The sequence below is a fragment of the Salvelinus fontinalis genome, chromosome 37 (assembly GCF_029448725.1).
Source record: "Salvelinus fontinalis isolate EN_2023a chromosome 37, ASM2944872v1, whole genome shotgun sequence".
Taxonomy (NCBI): Eukaryota; Metazoa; Chordata; class Actinopteri; order Salmoniformes; family Salmonidae; genus Salvelinus; species Salvelinus fontinalis.
In genome coordinates this window covers 23279637-23299742 of record NC_074701.1, presented here as the reverse complement: position 1 = coordinate 23299742, position 20106 = coordinate 23279637, and the positions used below count along the sequence as shown (strand labels likewise).

Here is a 20106-nt window from a genome sequence, read left to right as displayed (position 1 = left end):
AGCTGTTAGAATTGTATGTCCCTTAAGGTCCTTGTGTAATTGTAATGTGACATTGTATATAATCTATATATACTTGTGTTCCCTCTTGTACTTTCTGTATTGATTTGATGATAATAAAAAATAAAGCAAAAGAAACTGGGCACAAAATCTGTTTTGTCCAGCAGGTGGCGTTTTAATGTTCACCAAGCGAGGAGTTTTTGTATGGAGGTCAGAGTGCCGAATTTGGTTTGCAAAAAAATGAATTAATTATTTACTAAGTGTGTCTTATTTGATCGAATAGAAGTTTCGGAACTATTGGGTTGTTACGTGTGTACTGAAATAAGTAGGACACATGACAACCCGGAAATTTTGAGAAAAAACACTTTATATTGGAGTTGTGCCTGGTTGTCACTAGTTGCCACAAAGTAATAAACTCTGCATATTTCTACAAAATATATTCTTAAAGTGTGATTTGAAACCCAACCCTAACCTTGAATAGAAAGAAAATGTTTGTTTTCATGAATTTTTACATATAGCTTTGTGGTTGTTTTAATTAGTGGAAACCTTTGTGCCTGTTGTTCAAACGCGTATCTGCCCTCTCATTGGCTAGAATTTTGCCTCCCGACTGCCTTCCAATTTTGAAGACATTTCTTTTCATTGTTTTTAAAAATGTTTTTCTTTTTTTTTATTGCAACAATACACATCAATACAGGGACATTCCTGTGAATACAATGAAAAAAAAAAAAATACCAGTCGAACCCCCCCCCCCCCACACACACACTAATATTATTATATATCATCAATCACTTTACAGAAATTCTCCCCGAACCCAAAAGTAGAGTTCTAAATAAAAATCTGCAAAAAAAATCTAAAAAACAACAGAAAAGAATTGTTATCTACAATATCTAATACCAATCATATATGGTTATGAATACTCCTTCCTTTAATGAAGGCTGATTTGAGTTTCACTTATATCATCAAGACCTTTTTTTAGCCTATTGGCATAGACATGGGCTAGTAACTTATAGTCAGTTGCCTTTTTTTGGTTACTACATGATTCCATATGTGTTATTTCATAGTTTTGATGTCTTCACTATTATTCTACAATATAGAAAATAGTAAAAATAAAGAAAAACCTTGAATGAGTACAGTGCCTTGCAAAAGTATTCATCCCCCTGGCATTTTTCCTATTTTGTTGCATTACAACCTGTAATTTAAATAGATTTTTATTTGGATTTCATGTAATGGACATACACAAAATAGTCCACACTGGTAAAGTGAAATTTAAAGAAAATAACTTGTTAAAAAAAATTGCGTGCATATTTATTCACTCCCTTTGCTATGAAGCCCCTAAATAAGATCTGGTGTAACCAATTATCTTCAGAAGTCACATAATTAGTTAAATAAAGTGCAATCTAAGTGTCACATGATCTCAGTAATATATATATATATATATATATATATATATATATATATATATATATATATACACTGCTCAAAAAAATAAAGGGAACACTTAAACAACACAATGTGTGTGGCCTGCTGGAGGTCATTTTGCAGGGCTCTGGCAGTGCTACTCCTTGCACAAAGGCAGAGGTAGCGGTCCTGCTGCTGGGTTGTTGCCCTCCTACGGCCTCCTCCACGTCTCCTGATGTACTGGCCTGTCTCCTGGTAGCGCCTCCATGCTCTGGACACTACGCTGACAGACACAGCAAACCTTCTTGCCACAGCTCGGATTGATGTGCCATCCTGGATGAGCTGCACTACCTGAGCCACTTGTGTGGGTTGTAGACTCCGTCTCATGTTACCACTAGAGTGAGAGGACCGCCAGCATTCAAAAGTGACCAAAACATCAGCCAGGAAGCATAGGAAAACATCTACCGCGATGTTCAGGGTAGCAGGGGGGTATGGAACAAACTTCCCAATAATGTCAATCACAATCTATTTGATATTCTCATCATCAGTTTCAAGTAGCCCGTTCAGTCTCAGCTCCCCATCGGTGCTTGTATCCGTCCGGTTCAGCACTGGCTGTGCGCAGCTCCTCGTTTTCTTTTGCCAGGGCATCAACAGTTTCACATCATTAGTGATATCCTTAATGCCTGCTGCATTAAACTCTGTAGTTTTGGAAACGTTTGCAATCGATAGGGTATTTTTACAAATCCTCTCATCAAAGCCATTCAGCCGAATAGCTTGTTCGTCAAATGTAACGTTATTGTTTAAATCTTGGATTGCCTTGAAGATGGCTTCATTTGCTGGGGTGGATGGTTGAGTCTGCCCGGCGTCACTTTCTCGTAGTCTCTTCAGGTTGGGTTGGGTTGGGGGGGGGGTCGAATTGGTTATTTGGACACCTGTACCGAAGAATTTCTGCAACCTCGGTAAAATCGTCCATATAGTTGACAGTACTCACTTCGGTTACGACAGCTCCCTCTACACTGTTTGCTGCTATCTCAGCTAAGGTTACTAGCTAGCTAACGCTGATTTATTGCTAGCTTCTATTGGCTGAACTTAAGTATAACAAAGTGTAAAAGAGATGTTCGATGAACCACCAAACTAATTGAAAGAAGAAAAAATACAGTAAGAAACGCAACTTTAACTCTGTGTTCGCCGTCAAACTCAAATTAGGGTTTGAATTCAATTTAAAGTTTAGGAGCTCAGTATAATGCGACCATTTACTCCGCCATCTTGTCCTACCCCTCATTTATTTTTATTGTTAGAGCAGCGGCTAGAATATCTGGTCAATATAATGGATAATCTGTGTCTTTACGCAAACGTGTGTTCTGTCAACAGCAGCAAACAAAATAACGCAGCAAGTGGTGTTGATACAGTCTGGATGACTGCAGAACGGAATTAGTGTTATTCATCTTGAGAATTTTATCGTTTCGCTCAGATGAACCAATATGTCGCCTGATGTGTAAAGCTATAACGTTAGGTAGCTAGCTAGGTATCTAATCAGCTGGTGGTAGATTAGCAACTACAGTGGCTAGCTAGCCAGCACTTGCAATTCATTTAGGTTGTCACTGTGTTTTTGTTGTTGACATTTTCAGGAAGCTAGTTAGTTAGCTAAGGACGGCTACCTCTTGGGCAGCCTTCGTTTTTGTGACAAGTAGCTAGCTTGAATTGCAGACAGAAAATGAGTTCAGCACCAGGGAACCGAGAGGATGGCGTCCCTCCAGACCGTGGAAGTGAAGACGTAACGTTAGATGACAGCGGGGGTGATATTGCCAGTACTACTGGCAGACAGGTAAGCTGTACAGTAGCTAGCTAGCTAGCTTTTAACTGCAGTTATGTCTATGCATGTTATATCTGTAGCTAACTAGCTGCACATACATGGGATATGTACATGTATTAAGTTAGTTGCATCTAACTTCACAATAATCTAACTATCTACTTGTTATATTGAATCAAGTTGCCTGAGTTTACCATCAATGCTACCATTGTTTACGTGTATCAAAGGAGTTGGAGATGTGCCTTGGCAACAACGAAATAAAGAGCCGTGCGGTGGTGAAGTACTCTGCTGCCCCTCCACCCACCACCTATGCACTACTGCAGGAGAAGACAGACCTGAAGCTTCCTCCTGCCAACTGGCTCCGGGAGAGTCCCCAACTTGGGCCTGCAGGGTCCACTGTACTAGGGTCCAGCAGCAAGAGCAAGCCTTTCTCTAGGTGAAGTGCTGGTTATTCAGTCCTCAAAACAAGATGTTGTATCTGGTGGTATGCATCATCACTGAATTGTTGCAAGGTGCTCATGTACTTGTATGTTCTTCTATCTACAGTTTTGGGATGGCCTATGACTTCATTGATTCTATTGGGGATGATGTTGATGTGGTGTCAGACTCTGAGGTAGGTCTATCTAAGAATTTGTTTTGCTACTGTGTTATGTATTTGACATGTTTGGTAATCAAAAGGGTTTGTTGAACCTAACTGTCTCATTATCTTCTCTACTCAGAACATCAAGAAGCTGTTAAAGATCCCCTACAGTAAGTCCCATGTCAGTATGGCCGTCCACCGCGTGGGAAGGACTCTCCTCCTTGATGAACTGGACATTCAGGAGCTCTTCATGAGGTCCTCTCAGGTACAATTAGACAGCCAGTGGAGAATAAGCCTGTTTTAATGTCACTGTGGAAGTGAGAAAGCCTGAAAATGTCTGAATGATTGACAATGGTTGTAGAAATACATTTGATTGTATTTTTCTTTGATTGTAGCCAGTATAGTAGTAAGATCTATATGTATGCTCTGTCACAGACAGGAGATTGGACATGGCTGAAGGAGTTTTACCAGAGACTAATAGATCAAAAGTGGCAGAGAAAAAAGAAGAGCAAGGAACACTGGTACCAAAAAGCAATCCTGTCCAAGTTCCTCTACTACAGGTGAGTTATTTGAGGTTGGACTTAGGGCTGTTGGACTTAGGGCCCCAGTGACCGCATTACCACCACACCGGCAGTCACGAGTCATGACCGCAGTCCAATTCCCTCTGACCGTTGGTCACGGTAATCTCATCCAAAACTGCGCAAATTAATGGAGCTGATGGGTAGCCTATCCAATTTTCTAACGGTCCTCACTAATGGCCTGGTACTCAGCACTCTATAGTCCCTCTCCAATCACTCTCTAAACACTTTATGATTGAATCTAAATAATCTATGTAATGAGGAATGGTGATGGGAGTTAGAGCTCCTGTTCCGAAATGGATATGGGAAAGCCCTGGACCCAATATGGATAAATACATTTTTAAAACCCATTCCCGAATGGACATAAGGACAACCAGACCCATCCCTGTATGGAGCCGGTCGGGTCCACACCCGGTCCAATCCAAGTGAGGGAAGCAGCAGAAAATCCAATTGCTTTGCTACTTTATTAACCGGAGCAATTAACTGGAGGGAGAGAGAGGCACAGAGCGAGCAGCTGTAGCTGCTATGGAGTGGTCGAGGGGCTGTGCGGTGTGTGTGTGAATGTGTTAATAAGACGCTGGAGGCTCGGAGCACTGGAGCAGGCGGAGGGGGAGAGAGAGAGAGACCGCAACTCATGCTAGTATACTGCTAGTTATTTATCATCCGATACCGGTTTTGACTGCATCAAACTGATAGAAACTAGGTAACTAGGCTAATTGAGGCTAGCCATAACGCTACTGTGCTTCTCACCATCCTACAGTTAGCCTACAAATAACAACTCCATTCAGATTATAAATAGCAGCTTGCCTGTTGGCTTTTGGTCATTGTAGCCTTTCCTTCTGATTTCACTTTTAATTCTGTCATTTTAATTCCATATTCCATTGACTAGATATCTCCTAACTTGCTTGCCACACAAATCATCAATATAGTCGTATCATGCAACCCAAATGTTTTGATTTCTAAGACATTCTGAGGTTTCTAGGCCTATCACAACAAAAGTTAATCATTAACTTTAAATTAAGTGCATTAACTTTTACGCTCAACACAGTAGCCGCTCCATTCGACTTATTAAAATGCAGGCCTAGATGTTCCAAAGGTGCACATCAGCAGCTTTTATGTGTGGAAGCCCAGAGATGCTAAACATGTTTATGTTAATTAACATTTAACATTAACATTTAAGTCATTTAGCAGACGCTCTTATCCAGAGCGACTTACAAATTGGTGCATTCACCTTATGATATCCAGTGGAACAACCACTTTACAATAGTGCATCTAACTCTTTTAAGGGGGGGGGGGGTTAGAAGGATTACTTTATCCTATCCTAGGTATTCCTTAAAGAGGTGGGGTTTCAGGTGTCTCCGGAAGGTGGTGATTGACTCCGCTGACCTGGCGTCGTAAGGGAGTTTGTTCCACCATTGGGGTGCCAGAGCAGCGAACAGTTTTGACTGGGCTGAGCGGGAACTGTACTTCCTCAGAGGTAGGGAGGCGAGCAGGCCAGAGGTGGATGAACGCAGTGCCCTTGTTTGGGTGTAGGGCCTGATCAGAGCCTGAAGGTACGGAGGTGCCGTTCCCCTCACAGCTCCGTAGGCAAGCACCATGGTCTTGTAGCGGATGCGAGCTTCAACTGGAAGCCAGTGGAGAGAGCGGAGGAGCGGGGTGACGTGAGAGAACTTGGGAAAGTTGAACACCAGACGGGCTGCGGCGTTCTGGATGAGTTGTAGGGGTTTAATGGCACAGGCAGGGAGCCCAGCCAACAGCGAGTTGCAGTAATCCAGACGGGAGATGACAAGTGCCTGGATTAGGACCTGCGCCGCTTCCTGCGTGAGGCAGGGTCGTACTCTGCGAATGTTGTAGAGCATGAACCTACAGGAACGGGTCACCGCCTTGATGTTAGTTGGCTGACAACATTTCATGACCGCCACAGCCGTAGTTGGACTACTAGCCTACTTGTTAATGTGAAAAAATACTTGCAATGGAAACAAGAATCTTATTTTAGCCAGAGTAAATCCTAATGTTAACTCCTCCATGTATTCTCCAGTATTAATGGTGATGGAGCCGCAGAGCCTGTCCCTGACTCAGACAATCCTGATGAGGGGTGTCGGGCGGAGGAGTTTGGTCCCTCCTGGCCTGCTACATTCACTAGCAACGCTTCAGACTCCGAGGAGTCTGCAGCACACAAAGAGGTAGGTCTCCCTTGGAAAGGAGCAGGAATCGCAGTACCTTAAGTCTGTGTTGTTGTTCTCTTGTTGAGTTTGTGTCTTCCTTGGTGACTGTATGTCCATTCTTTACAGGAAGGGGTTCCCATGGACAGCAAGTATGCATTGGGGCAAGTGGCTTCCAAAGAGCAGAACCTTACCACACTGTTCAACGAGGGGGAGAACAGTCAGGTAGGCTACTGCTAAGAAAATTATTAATCAACAGGATGATTAAAGATGTGCATTTTCTGTCTTTTGTTTAGTTGGCATTAGTTTAATCTATTGAATTAAAGAATCCATTCAACTTTTCCCTCAACTTATTTTACAGGGTTTGAGGAATGACTTTGTGAGGAACATCTTGTGGACATTTGAGGACATCCACATGCTGGTGGGGTCCAACATGCCTATCTTTGGAGGAGGGCGCTACCCAGCTGTCAGCCTGCGGCTCAGGTCAGAATTACGTAAAGCGGGGAACAATGGCCCCAGAAACATCATTCATGGCAGTCAATATAAAACATTTGAATTGGTTTACTACTGTTCCACATCAATGTTCTCCTGCAAAATACTTAGAAGGTTCCTTCTTTTTCAGGGATAACAACAAGCCAATCAACATTCTCACGGGTATTGACTACTGGCTGGACAATCTGATGTGCAATGTTCCAGAGCTCGTCATGTGCTTTCATGTCAATGGCATCGTACAGGTAAATAAGCCCTGTCTTTAATGCCCAAATTTGTCATTTTAACCCTATATACAGTATCAGTCAAACATTTGGAGATACCTACTGATTCCAGGGTTTTTCTTTATTTTTACTTTTTTATACATTGTAGAATAAATCGAAGACATCAACACTATGAAATAACACACATGGAATCATGTAGTAACCAAAAAAGTGTTAAACAAATCAAAATAAATGTGAGATTCTTCAAAGTAGCCACCCTTTGCCTTGATGACAGCTTTGCACACTCTTGGCATTCTCTCAACCAACTTCACCTGGAATGCTTTTCCAACAGTCTTGAATGAATTCCCACATATGCTGAGCACTTGTTGGCTGCTTTTCCTTCACTCTACGGTCCAACTCATCCCAAACTATCTCATTTGGGTTGAGGTCAGGTGATTGTGGAGAAGGTCATCTGATGCAGCACTCATCACTCTCCTTCTTGGTAAAATAGCCCTTACACAGCCTGGAGGTGTGTTTTGGGTCATTGTCCTGTTGAAAAACAAATGATACTCTCTTTAAGCGCAAACCAGTTGGGATGGCGTATCGCTGCAGAATGCTGTGGTAGCCATGCTGGTTAAGTGTGCCTTGAATTCTAAATAAATCACAGACCGTGTCACCAGCAAAGCACCATCACACCTCCTCCATACTTCACGGTGGGAACCACACATGCAGAGATCATCCATTCACCTACTCTGTGTCTCACTAAGACACGGCGGTTGGAAACAAAAATATCAAATTTGGACTCATCAGACCAAAGGACAGATTTCTGCTGGTCTAATGTCCACTGCTTGTGTTTCTTGGCCCAGCAAGTCTCTTCTTATTATTGGTGTACTTTTGTAGTGGTTTCTTTGCTGACATTTGACCATGAAGGCCTGATTCACACAGTCTCCTCTGAACAGTTGATGTTGAGATGTGTCTGTTACTTGAACTCTGAAGCATTTATTTGGGCTGCGATCTGAGGTGCAGATAACTCTAATGAACTTATCCTCTGCAGCATGTAAACCAGGATCTTCCTTTCCTGTGGCGGTCCTCATGAGAGCCAGTTTCATCATAGCGTTTGATGGTTTTTGCAACTGCACTTGAAAAAACTTTCAAAGTTCTTGATATTGTCCAGATTGACCGACCTTCATGTCTTAAAGTAATGATACTGTTGTTTCTCTTTGCTTATTTGAGCTGTTCTTGCCATAATATGGACTTGGTATTTTACCAAATAGGGCTGTCTTCTGTATACCACACCTACCTTGTCACAACACAACTGATTGGCTCAAACGCATTAAGAAGGAAATAAATTCCACAAATGAACTTTTATCAAGGCACACTTGTTAATTGAAATGCATTCCAAGTGACTACCTCATGAAGCTGTTTGAGAGAATGCCAAGAGTGTGCAAAGCTGTTATCAAGGCAAAGGTGGCTACTTTGAAGAATCTCTCTAAAATATTTTGTTGATGTAACACTTTTTTGGTTACTACATGATTCTGTATGTGTTATTTCATAGTTTTGATGTCTTCACTATTATTCTACAACGTAGAAAATAGTAAAAATGAAGAGAAACCCTGGAAATAGTAGGTGTGTCCTAACTTTTGATTGGTACTGTAAATATTCACAATTTAACACTGGGCAGGTAGCCAGTAACCGAAAGGCCGCTGGTTCGAATCCGCGAGCCGACTTGATGAAAAATCTGTCTGTGTCCTTGAGCAAGGAACTTAACCTGTATTGCTCCTGTTAGTCATTCTGGATAAGAGTCTGCTAAATGATTAAAATGTAAGCACTGTTATAAAGTTAGCGCTGATTTGTTCTTTGGTCAGAAATATGAGATGATCAAAACGGAAGACATCCCTGATCTGGAGAACTCCACCTTCTCAACCAGGGTTGTGAAAGACATCGCTCAGAACATTCTGTCCTTCCTCAAGTCTAACTGCACCAAAGAGGGCCATACCTACTGGCTCTTCAAAGGTGGGAGATAACACAACACACTCGCTAACTCCTGTAGGACTTACAAAATAAATGTGATAATTACCTGGTAGTTAAACAGTTATGTGGCAGTAGCCCTACTTAATCTTACTGTCCTGTTCTGTGCTTCCTCAGCCAGTGGAAGTGACATTGTAAAGCTGTATGACCTCACCACTCTCTGTGAGGAAGCAGCAGAGGAGAAATGCCAGAACCCATTCACTTTGCCAGTGGCTGTGCTCCTTTACAAGTAGGCACCTGGAACATTATCTACACATCCCTGAAACCAGTACACAAAACATAGGGTTATCAGTCAGTGCAGTAATTGCAAATACAGTAAGTCCAACAGGTGGCAGTAGACTATACATTCTGTTTTGTAGAATGTGCGTTATTGTTCTTGCAGAGTGGCTAGCAACATGATGCTGAAGAAGAGCCAGAACAGGAAGCACTATGGAACAATCAGAACGTTGCTTCTCAACTGTGTGAAGCTCCTGGACCAGGACAGGCACCCACAGGTAATGGACTGGACTCGCACTCTTACTTACTCCACAAGACCAAAGGCCTTTGATTGTTTCTAAAATGTTTGTGCAAATCATTGATATCGAAAGATGAGAAATATGGCTAGCCTGTTCCCTCTCTCTAACCGTCCTCTCCCTTTTCTGATTGGCTCAGATCATAGCATCGGCCCACTACATGCTGGCAGAGCTGTTCCAGTTGGACGAGCCTCCAGAGGAGGGAGCTGGTGGGGAGTCGCTGCGGGCTGGGGGCTCAGAGGATAGCTACAGTGACGAGGATGATGAAGAGGATCCAGAAGACCTACCAGAGGACAGTGATGAGAACGGCTCCTTTAGTACCACGTTGGACTCACAGGATGATAGCAAAGCTGTAGCTATTATCAAATCAGTGGGGGAGCTGTCTGTTCCAGAGAAGTACAAGTCCACTCACCAGATCAGGGTGAGTGTCACACGTTTATCGCTAGCTATGCTGTTTGGGTGACATTATGGAAATGTTGACATATCTTGACCTAACTAGAAACTTGCCACTACACAGAATGAGTCTTAGAACATCTATCGAGACAATGAAGTAATATTTCCCCCCGCTGCAGCCAATCTACGCATTTCCCGTCTCTCAAGACAAGGAGGAAAGATGTCGGCATGTCCTCAGCTATGTCTTAAAGGTGAGCCTCTACTGCAGTGTAGTGATAGTTATGGGAATGTAAATGTACTTTTAATACGTCTGTCTGCTTATTTCAAGACATGGCATATGAGGGTGCGGTGAGATAGCCAATGGGTTGGACCATATTTTTCTCGTCAATCACCAACAAAAAAAGACTTGAAATCAAATGATCCTCCATCGTTAAGACTATGGAAGAATCAAAGGCATTATTAGTTAAATATTGAAAAGGTATGGGCGACGGAGAGAATTTGAATTAGCGCAATTTGAGGCCATGTGGCATAGTCTTCCAAGCACTGGAGATGGATGCAGTGGGAACATGTGGGTCTGGGCAGGTGTGACGTCGTTGATGAATGTGTGCGTCTGTATATGTTTTATATATTGTTTGGATGTGATTGGCAGGGCCTAAAAGCAGTGGACGGCAGCATTAAGAAGGAGAGTGACCTCCCAGCTGCTGACCCAAACACCCCCATCCCCCTGAAGTACGACGATGGGAGTAAGGCCGTGGAGAAAGGGATCGCACTCCTTCTGGACAGAGGTTGGCCATCACTGACCCCATCAAGAAGCATAGATATACTACAATATTGATAATGAAGGATGTTTTACCATAATGAGCAGGTTCCTCATATGTGAAGAGCCCCTAATAAATACCTCCATTTCTCTGCCCCTATATCGTTTACCCTATCTATCTCTCTGCCCCTATATCTCTTTCCCTATCTATCTCTTATCCCCTCTCTCTGCCCCTATATCTCTTGGGTACAGCTGGCCCCTTCCAGGAGGATCGGAAGCATCCGACCCGGTCAGGGATGATCCCAGGGTCCTGGCAGCACCGTATGAAGCTGCAGCTCTTCTTCAAGGCGTCCAAGGCCTACTACGTACTGTCAGACGCTGCCACTAACCTGCTCAAGTACGGCCGGGCCCTGCGCTACATCAAACTGGCCCTGCAGTGCCACGGTCAGTGTCTCCTCTCTGGTTCAGTTAGGCATTCTGGGACATGTAGTTAACCGTGATCAGATTGGCTGTCTAAGATTGGACTGATGGATAATGAGGGACCTGTTGAAATAGAGTTGAATCTTCCTTGCTATCACCCTTCCTTCATCTATCTTTCTCTCGCTCTCTCCCTCCCTCTGCAGATGCCTACTGTTCAGTGAGCGTTACCCTGCACTCGCGGGTGCTGCTGTTCCACAGCCAGTGTCTGTCTCTGTGTGGGGACATCCAGCTGATGCTTGCCCAGAATGCCAGTAACCGTGCTGCCTACCTGGAGGAGTACAGCTACCAGACCAAGGAGGACCAGGAGGTGCTGCACAGCCTGCACAGAGAGAGCAGCTGCCAGGGTGAGGACACACTCACACTTTTCATCAATAAACACATACGCATCCCTCCACGTCCCTTCACAATTGACACAAAAGGTTTCGGTATTCAGTAGATTTGCCATTTAATGTTGCAGGGTTCTCTAATTGGCAGCCCGCGGGTGGTTTTGAGTATTTTTCATTGTTGGAAATAAGACTGGAAAAACACCAGGAAATCAGCTCCAAATGATTGTAATATAAGAAATCTGTTTCCAAGTATTCCCACGCACAATAGAGATATGTGATTGTATACAAATGAAAGCAAGGTTTGAAGGCTCACGGCTGAATCTAGTTGATGATCCCTGCTGTAATGCTTTTCAGAAGCAAGAACCTGTAATGACAAACGCTAAATTACAATACTTAAAAGCTTGAACAATCCTATATATAAATGCAGTGCATCATTGTTGTTACAAATTAGATCAGTCTGGCCTGTGTGACTGTCCCCCAGCCTTTAACATGGCCAGTGACCTGGCCACGGACCCAGAGTACCAGCTGTTTGTGAGCAGTAAGTGTTACGAGGCGGCCTACGAGCTGCTGACCTCTGGGGTGGTGAAGGAGCATGGCCCTGAACAGCTAGCCCAGGTACTGAAGAGGCTGGGCAACATTCGCAACGAGATCGGAGTCTTCTACATGAACCAGGCTGCTGCCATGCAGACCGAGAAGGAAGGTAGGGAGTCTGGCCTATCAGTTATGGAGGATGATTTTGTGTAAATGATTGATTTGTTGACTATTGATTTAATTTATGACTGCTGTAAGCAATATAAGAAATATTTCTGAAACTCGATAACTTTCTTCAGGAAACAGACCTAAAATAAACATATGAACCTCTTCCTCACTCTAAACCTCCACCCCCTTCCTTTTCAGTGAAGAAGTCTGTATCTATAGCTGAACAGGAGATATGGAAGAAGAGTTTCTCGTGCTTTGAGAAGGGCATGAAGGACTTTGAGGCCATTGAGGACAGCACCAACACCTCCCTGCTGCTGTGCAACACAGGCAGGCTGATGAGGATCTGTGCCCAGGCCCACTGTGCTACATCTGCAGACCTGAGCAGAGGAGAGTTCTCCCCAGAGGAGTCTCTCTATTACAATAAGGTACCGCTACCACACTAATAGAAATATCATTATGTAATAGACATATCATGATTTCTATGACTACACCAACCCCGTATTGCTTTCCACAATAAATAGAAAGGCATGAAGGCTTATCTTTGTGCCAGTCACTTTCCTGTCATGTTGGCAACTGCTGCATAAACGCTCTGTGAGGTGTGGTGGCATTTTTCTGCTTTACCAAATGAGGAGAGTTACATACTTCCCACACCAGTCAGAGTTATACTTAAACTACAATTTTTTTAATAAGAGCTTTGCAATAGCGCATCATTGAAACTCAAAAAGGCTATCTCTAAAGTACCAACAGAAAAGTACAAAGATATTTTATAGCCAAGATACACCCCTCACAACTTACACGACGAATCACAGATCTAAGGAACAGTTCAAAGGTTAAGATTTGTATGAAAGATATCTATAAAACATAGCAGACAGTTACTGCTGTGTCAACAGTTCTCATTGTAATGACCAGTATCTGGCCCCCTCACTCCAAAAGGGAACTGTCTCTCCCTGATACAGCATAGAACAAAACCATTAGCTCATGTTATCTGGAATGCTCTTTAGGCTTTATTACCCAAAGACATCGTAAATCTCCTCTGTCAGTGCTATCTGATAGAGGCCCATCCTCAGTGGAACACACACACAATACTCTATTTCTGTCGAATGTAACAACTATTATAATGTAATACAAACATTATAACATAATCTTACAATTTTCCACGACAGAGGTTTTTAGGTAGGGCAATTCAACTTAAAAACACTACGCTTTCAGTAAGAGTTGGTGCTAATGAAAATGGAGCAGGGACCTTTATACTCGCTCTCTCCCCCTCCAGGCTATAGACTACTACCTCAGGGCTATGCGTTCCCTGGCCACCAGAGGGAACCACCCTGCAGTGTGGGACTCAGTCAACTGGGAGCTGTCCACTACCTACTTCACCCTGGCCACTCTGCTGCAGGACTACGCCCCTCTGTCCAGGAAGGCTCAGGAACAGGTAACACTTGGATAGATTCATAGTAGGTGAATGAACAGAATGGGAAATGTCTAGCAAGTTAACTAACCATACGGACACTATATGCTGCCTTAGGTGAAATGGTTAGCGCCGGTGTGAAAATTGTAGGAGCATAGTAATCCATAACTAAGTTTTCATTGCTGTGGGTTGCCAGATTGAGCGGGAGGTGACGGAGGCCATGCTGAAGTCTCTGAAGTACTGTGACCTGCAGACCGAGTCGGCCCGCCAGCCCCTCTACCAGTACAGAGCTGCCACCATCCACCACCGCCTGGCCTCCATGTACCACAGCTGCTTCCGCAACCAGGTAAGGACCTGACCTAGGACAAACACTGTATCTAGAGCAAGATATCTACCAGTCATCCTGTTTTTAAACCATTTAAATGTTGTTGCATCTGTAGAAAAGCATTAAGGTGTTCAGTCTGTGTAGTATATTCTGGATGTTTCCTCCTCTGTGCCAGATGGGGGATGAGCACCTGAGGAAGCAGCACAGGAGCCTGGCAGAGCTGCACTACAGCAAGGCTGTCCTCCTGTTCCTCAGCCTGAAGGACGCACCCTGCGAGCTGCTCCGCACCCTGCTGGAGAGGGTGGCCTTCGCCGAGTTCACCATGGCAGGTCAGTCAGGCTCACTCACCCAGGCCAGGGCCAGGCACACTCCCGGCCAGGTCAGAACTGTCATAGTCTCCTAAAAGATGGTGTCATTGAGTAACAATGTGTGTTTACAGGTCAGAGCAGCAGTGGGGCCAAGCTGAAGACCCTGACAGGAGCCCTGGATATATTGACAGACACACGCCATGCCTTCCTGCTTATCCACAAAGAGCTGCTAGAGGACCACACAGAGGTACAGACACAAACAGAAATATAACCTACTCCTGTAGCAGAGGCACTCCCCTTCTGTTTGACAATCATCGCTTACATTTAACCACCAACTACTTCCACACCTCCTCCCACTTGTTGTAGTATGCAGAAATCGCTCCGCCATTTCCTGGTTGCTAAAACGAATAGTTTGCCTAATTTCAGTCTGTGACAAAATAAGCAAGTAGAGCAGGTATTCCCAACTGGGATACGCACAATGCCTTCGGGGGTAGGCCAAATAAAAATGTGATTTACAAAAAAAAGATTAAGAGAAAAAAAACGTATTTTGTAAAAAAAATCCCCCATTTTTTTTCAGTTGAAGTCGGAAGTTTACATACACTTTGGTTGGAGTCATTAAAACTCGTTTTTCAATCACTCCACAAATTTCTTGTTAACGAACTAAAGTTTTGGCAAGTCGTTTAGGACATCTACTTTGTGCATGACACAAGTAATTGTTTACAGACAGATTATTTCACTTATAATTCACTGTATCACAATTCCAGTGGGTCAGAAGTTTACATACACTAAGTTGACTGTGCCTTTAAACAGCTTGGAAAATTCCAGAAAAAAATGTCATGGCCTTAGAAGCTTCTGATAGGCTAATTGACATCATTTGAGTCAATTGGAGGTGTACCTGTGGATCTATTTCAAGGACTACCTTCAAACTCATTGCCTCTTTGCTTGACATCATGGGAAAATCAAAAGAAACCAGCCAAGACCTCAGAAAAGAAATTGGAGACCTCCACAAGTCTGGTTCATCCTTGGGAGCAATTTCCAAACGCCTGATGGTACCGCGTTCATCTGTACAAACAATAGTACACAAGTATAAACACCATGGGACCACGCAGCCGTCATACCGCTCAGGAAGGAGACGTGTTCTGTCTCCTAGAAATGAACGTACTTTGGTGTGAAACGTGCAAATCAATCCCAGAACAACAGCAAAGGACCTTGTGAATATGCTGGAGGAAACAGGTACAAAAGTATATATCCACAGTAAAAACGAGTCCTATATCGACATAACCTGAAAGACTGCTCAGCAAGGAAGAAGCCACTGCTCTAAAATTGCCATAAAAAAGCCAGACTACATTTTGCAACTGCACATGCAGGAAAAAGGGGGAGGCTTGCGAGCTGAAGAACACCATCCCAACTGTGAAGCACGGGGGTGGCAGCATCATGTTGTGCGGGTGCTTTGCTGCAGGAGAGACTGGTGCACTTCACAAAATAGATGGCATCATGAGGAAAGAAACTTGTGGCTATATTGATGCAACATCTCAAGACATCAGTCAGGAAGTTAAAGCATGGTCGCAAATGGGTCTTCCAAATGGACAATGACCCCCAGGCATACTTCCAAAGTTGTGGCAAAATGGCTTAAGGACAACAAAGTCAAGGTATTGGAGTGGCCATCACAAAGCCCTGACCTCAATCCTATAGAACATTTGTGGCCAGAACTGAAAAAGCGTGTGCGAGCAAGGAGACTTACAAATCTGACTCAGTAACACCAGCTCTGTCAGGAGGAATGGGCCAAAATTCACCCAAGTTATTGTTAGAAGCTTGTGGAAGGCTACCTGAAACGTTTGACCCAAGTTAAACAATTTAAAGACAATGCTGACAAATACTAATTGTGTGTATGCTAACTTCTGATCTACTGGGAATGTGATGAAAGAAATAAAGGCTGAAATAAATCATTTTCTCTACTATTATTCTGACATTTCACATTCTTAAAATAAAGTGGGGATCCTAACTGACCTAAGACAGGGAATTTTTATGAGGATTAAATGTCAGGAATTGTGAAACTGAGTTTAAATGTATTTGGCTAAGGTGTATGTAAACTTCTGACTTCAACTGTAGCTGCTGCTCATGTTGATATCTGTACTGATGCCGCAAAAGCCATGACAGGGAGACCTAGTGGAGTGGTAACGCGCGTGCAAGCAGTTGCTCCCGACGCCACTTGGGTACACTGCACCACCCACAGAGAGGCTCTTGCTGCCAAGAGAATGCCTGACAACTTGAAAGATGTTTTGAACACGACAGTGAAAATGGTTAACTTTGTGAAAGCAAGACCCCTGAACTCTCGTGTATTTTCTGCACTATGCAATGATTTGGGCAGCGACCATGTAACGCTTTTACAACATACAGAAGAGCGCTGGTTATCAAGGGGCAAACTATTGACACGTTTTAAAAAAATTGAGAGAGGAGCTTAAAGTTTTCTTTACTGACCATAATTTTCACTTGTCTGACTGCTTGCATGATGAAGAGTTTCTCACACGACTGGCCTATCTGGGTGATGTTTTTTCTCGCCTGAATGATCTGAATCTAGGATTACAGCGACTATATTCAATGTGCCGGACAAAATTGAGGCTATGATTAAGAAGTTGGTGCTCTTCTCTGTCTGCGTTAACAAGTAAACACACAGGTATTTCCATCATTGTACGATTTTCTTTGTGTGCAAATGAACTCAAGCTTACGGACAATGTAAAATGTGATTTATAGCGAAGCACCTGAGTGAGTTGGGTGTGCAATTGCACATGTACTTTCCCCAAATGGACAACACAAACAACTGGATTCGTTATCCCTTTCATGCCCTGCCTCCAGTCCACTTACTGATATCTGAACAAGAGAGCCTCATTGTCGTTCTGTGAAAATTGAATTTAATCAGAAGCCACTGCCAGATTTCTGGATTGGGTTGTGCTCAGAGTATCCTGCCTTGGCAAATTGCGCTGTTAAGATACTGATGCACTTTGCAACCACGTACCTATGTGAGAGTGGATTCTCGGCCCTGACTTGCATGAAAACGAAATACTGGCACAGACTGTGTGTGGAAAATGATTTAAGACTGAGACTCTCTCCAATACAACTGAACATTTTAGAGTTATGTGCATCCTTTCAAGCACACCCGTCTCATTAACCAGTGGTGAGTTATTCACAATTTTCGATGAACAAATAAGGTTTTATATGTAAGATGGTTAAATAAAGAGCAAAATTATTTATTATTATTTGCGCTCTGTTCCTATAAGTGCTCTTTGTCACAACCCGGCACGTGGGAAGTGACAAACCCACTCTTTTATGTTTAATAAATGTATTGTGTGTGTGTGGCAGGCTTACGATGATGGCAAAAAACAACATTCGAGAGTGTGCTGACCCTGGTGCTAGAGGGGGCATGCAGCTGGAGGTTGAATGTTTGAAGGGGTACGGGACTATTAAAAAGTTTGGGAACCACCGGTGTAGAATCATTGTACCATGTAAACCGCTCCATAACCAAAAATATTGTTGTTTCTGCTGTTTTGAAGCAGTTTTTATGAAACCGAAAGTAAAAGACGCAAAAACACAACTTAAGAACAGGAAGCATAGAAATAGAACATATTTGTTGCTTCTTAGACTTGCATTCAAGTAGAATGATAGATCTATAACTCACATTTCTATGTGTAAATTTCCACATGAATGTAATTTTTTAAAATTTTGTAGACAGACTGCCCAGAGTTGACAAGACCCCTTGACAGTGGTGCAGATGGGACCACCTCCTCAGGGCTGAACACCATAGAAGTGATGAAGTTGATTGGCGTCTTTGAGCCCAGTTTCTCCTTCCTGCTGCTGCAGCTGGTCAAACTGATGACGGCCATGAAGCGCAAACCAAGGTGAGGAAAGGACTGGTTGTACCCAGCCTGGTTAACCTTGTCCTGCAGAGGGCTAAACCAGGACTAAACATGAGATCTAGTAGAAGCATAATACTGAAACTTCCAAAGTCTTTTCATCTTAAGACTGGTCAGTCAGTCAGTAGTAGCTTGGTCTTTATAGGACAGCCCAGAGCATCTGCTATTTTCTATCCATTTCTTCTTGGATGGATTGGTAACTGTTTTGGAGAAGGAGTGAAATGGACAGGGCAAGTGAAGTTAGTTGGAAGAGAAGACATGCATAAAAGGTCATTGTGTAAGACTGGTCGTTATGTAGGATTTCTAATAGCACTACTGGTTCACTGAATGCCCTCAACAACTTGAGTTCCACTCAATACACTGTACCAGCAGATACAGATAGACTTGAGTATCTAAAGAACCCTTAGCATTTGAATCCCAGTGTGTTGATCCTACCCTGCCACAGCTCTCCCAGTGTCAATGTCCCTCCACACAGAGCTGTTCCTCTAGCCCTCTCTTTAACAAGTGTCAATCATTGTTATGCTTCTTTAGCAGAAAGCTTTGTCTCTAAGACAGTGCACAGTGGCGATAGGGGTCAGGGTATCATAATCTCAGTATCCCTACACCATCAATAAGGAATGTTAATACATGTAAGCATAGCTTTGATTCAAATCAAGACCTATTCAGAATGTTTCTTCTTTTACAATAGCAATAAGGACGAGGAGCTCCTGAAGACCTACAAGAATGTTTACTCCAAGATACTGCGTGCTGAAAAGACTGCTCCACTCCTCAGCCGCATTGAGCTCTTCCTCGACCTCCTGCAACAGCTGACCCCAAACACAGGAAGCGGTGACCTTGGGGCATCGTCATGACGACAACCAAAATAACACCCATACCAAGGTGTTCACTGCTCTACACCCTCTACACACCTACAATGTGAAAACATCACCAGCTGTGCCTTACTTCCAGACTGCGCAATCCACAGTTTAGTCTCTGGTAGATAGTTTATTTTACAATTGCAGTGCTTCACCTTTTCAATTGGCCTAGTTTTGTAAAGAGGATTGGAAAATTACCTTTTAAAATGTATATTTTCTTTGTTCTCTCTAAATGCGAGTTGCATGCGCATGACTCAAACTTTGGAGTACCGGTATCTCAACGGGATTTGGTCTTATAAACCTGGAAAAATTGTACAATGTAAGAACATTTCAAACTGATAATGTGCAATAGCCTGCAGGTAATGTTGACTGCGAACTATCCATTCAGAGGATAATTTGTACTCGTTGCTATATGTTTGAATGTGTGTGTGCCTGCATGTTTGCCCTGACTTGAAATAAAGGTTTGAATGATATTTCTCATCACCTTGTCTTGATGCATGTTGGTCTTGACAGTGTATGAACACAACTACACAACACCAACCTTGGTGCCAAGCAGTTCAACCTATTTCTGTCTGTGGATCTTGGCTTGAGCCTGTAAGTGTGTCTGCAGGACTAAAGAGGTCACATGGTGCTGTAATGCCTCATGTAGCTACAATAATGTAATGCCCTGTCACTGAATTGGGTCATCCACACCCATTCTCTCTACAGGAAATGGCTCAACAAACTCAAATTGTGTCCCTGTGATGCTCTGTAACTCTAATCTGTCTGGGACTGTGACTGACTAGAGGAATTTAACAAAAAGGGACAGATGGTTAAAAAGCAGTGGCGAGAATAGTACGAAGAATGCACCCTTGTTTAAGCTGTTTTATATTTAAGCAATAAGGCCCGAGAGGG

The 20106-nt window shown here is 43.2% G+C and overlaps 1 protein-coding gene across 2 annotated transcripts; it reads left to right on the top strand.

Annotated features, from left to right (window-relative positions):
- Positions 1 to 1609: 1609 nt before the first annotated feature.
- On the top strand, positions 1610 to 19695 carry LOC129836384 (erythroid differentiation-related factor 1-like). 2 transcript variants are annotated; one of them, XM_055902471.1, is made up of 25 exons: positions 1610 to 3220; positions 3433 to 3641; positions 3752 to 3818; positions 3925 to 4050; positions 4221 to 4345; positions 6402 to 6546; positions 6655 to 6750; positions 6887 to 7008; positions 7148 to 7259; positions 9083 to 9230; positions 9363 to 9474; positions 9628 to 9739; positions 9897 to 10178; positions 10330 to 10401; positions 10800 to 10935; positions 11160 to 11351; positions 11531 to 11731; positions 12195 to 12413; positions 12611 to 12837; positions 13683 to 13841; positions 14014 to 14163; positions 14318 to 14471; positions 14582 to 14697; positions 18174 to 18343; positions 19047 to 19695. In XM_055902471.1, exons 1-25 carry the CDS (start codon positions 3110 to 3112, stop codon positions 19207 to 19209), a joined length of 3726 nt encoding a protein of 1241 aa, XP_055758446.1. In that variant the 5' UTR covers positions 1610 to 3109; the 3' UTR covers positions 19210 to 19695. The 2 variants fall into 2 exon arrangements, with proteins under 2 accessions (XP_055758446.1, XP_055758445.1); XM_055902470.1 differs by having other exon boundaries at positions 12165 to 12413.
- Positions 19696 to 20106: the final 411 nt, after the last annotated feature.

What these genes read in the sequence shown, in the direction of transcription:
- LOC129836384 (XM_055902470.1), top strand. Translation starts at nt 3,110, where the DNA reads ATGAGTTCAGCACCAGGGAACCGAGAGGATGGCGTCCCTCCAGACCGT. An exon ending in ACCAGGACAGGCACCCACAG is followed by an intron (nt 9,740 to 9,896) that starts GTAATGGACTGG and finishes TGATTGGCTCAG; the next exon opens with ATCATAGCATCGGCCCACTA. An exon ending in CATGCAGACCGAGAAGGAAG is followed by an intron (nt 12,414 to 12,610) that starts GTAGGGAGTCTG and finishes CTTCCTTTTCAG; the next exon opens with TGAAGAAGTCTGTATCTATA.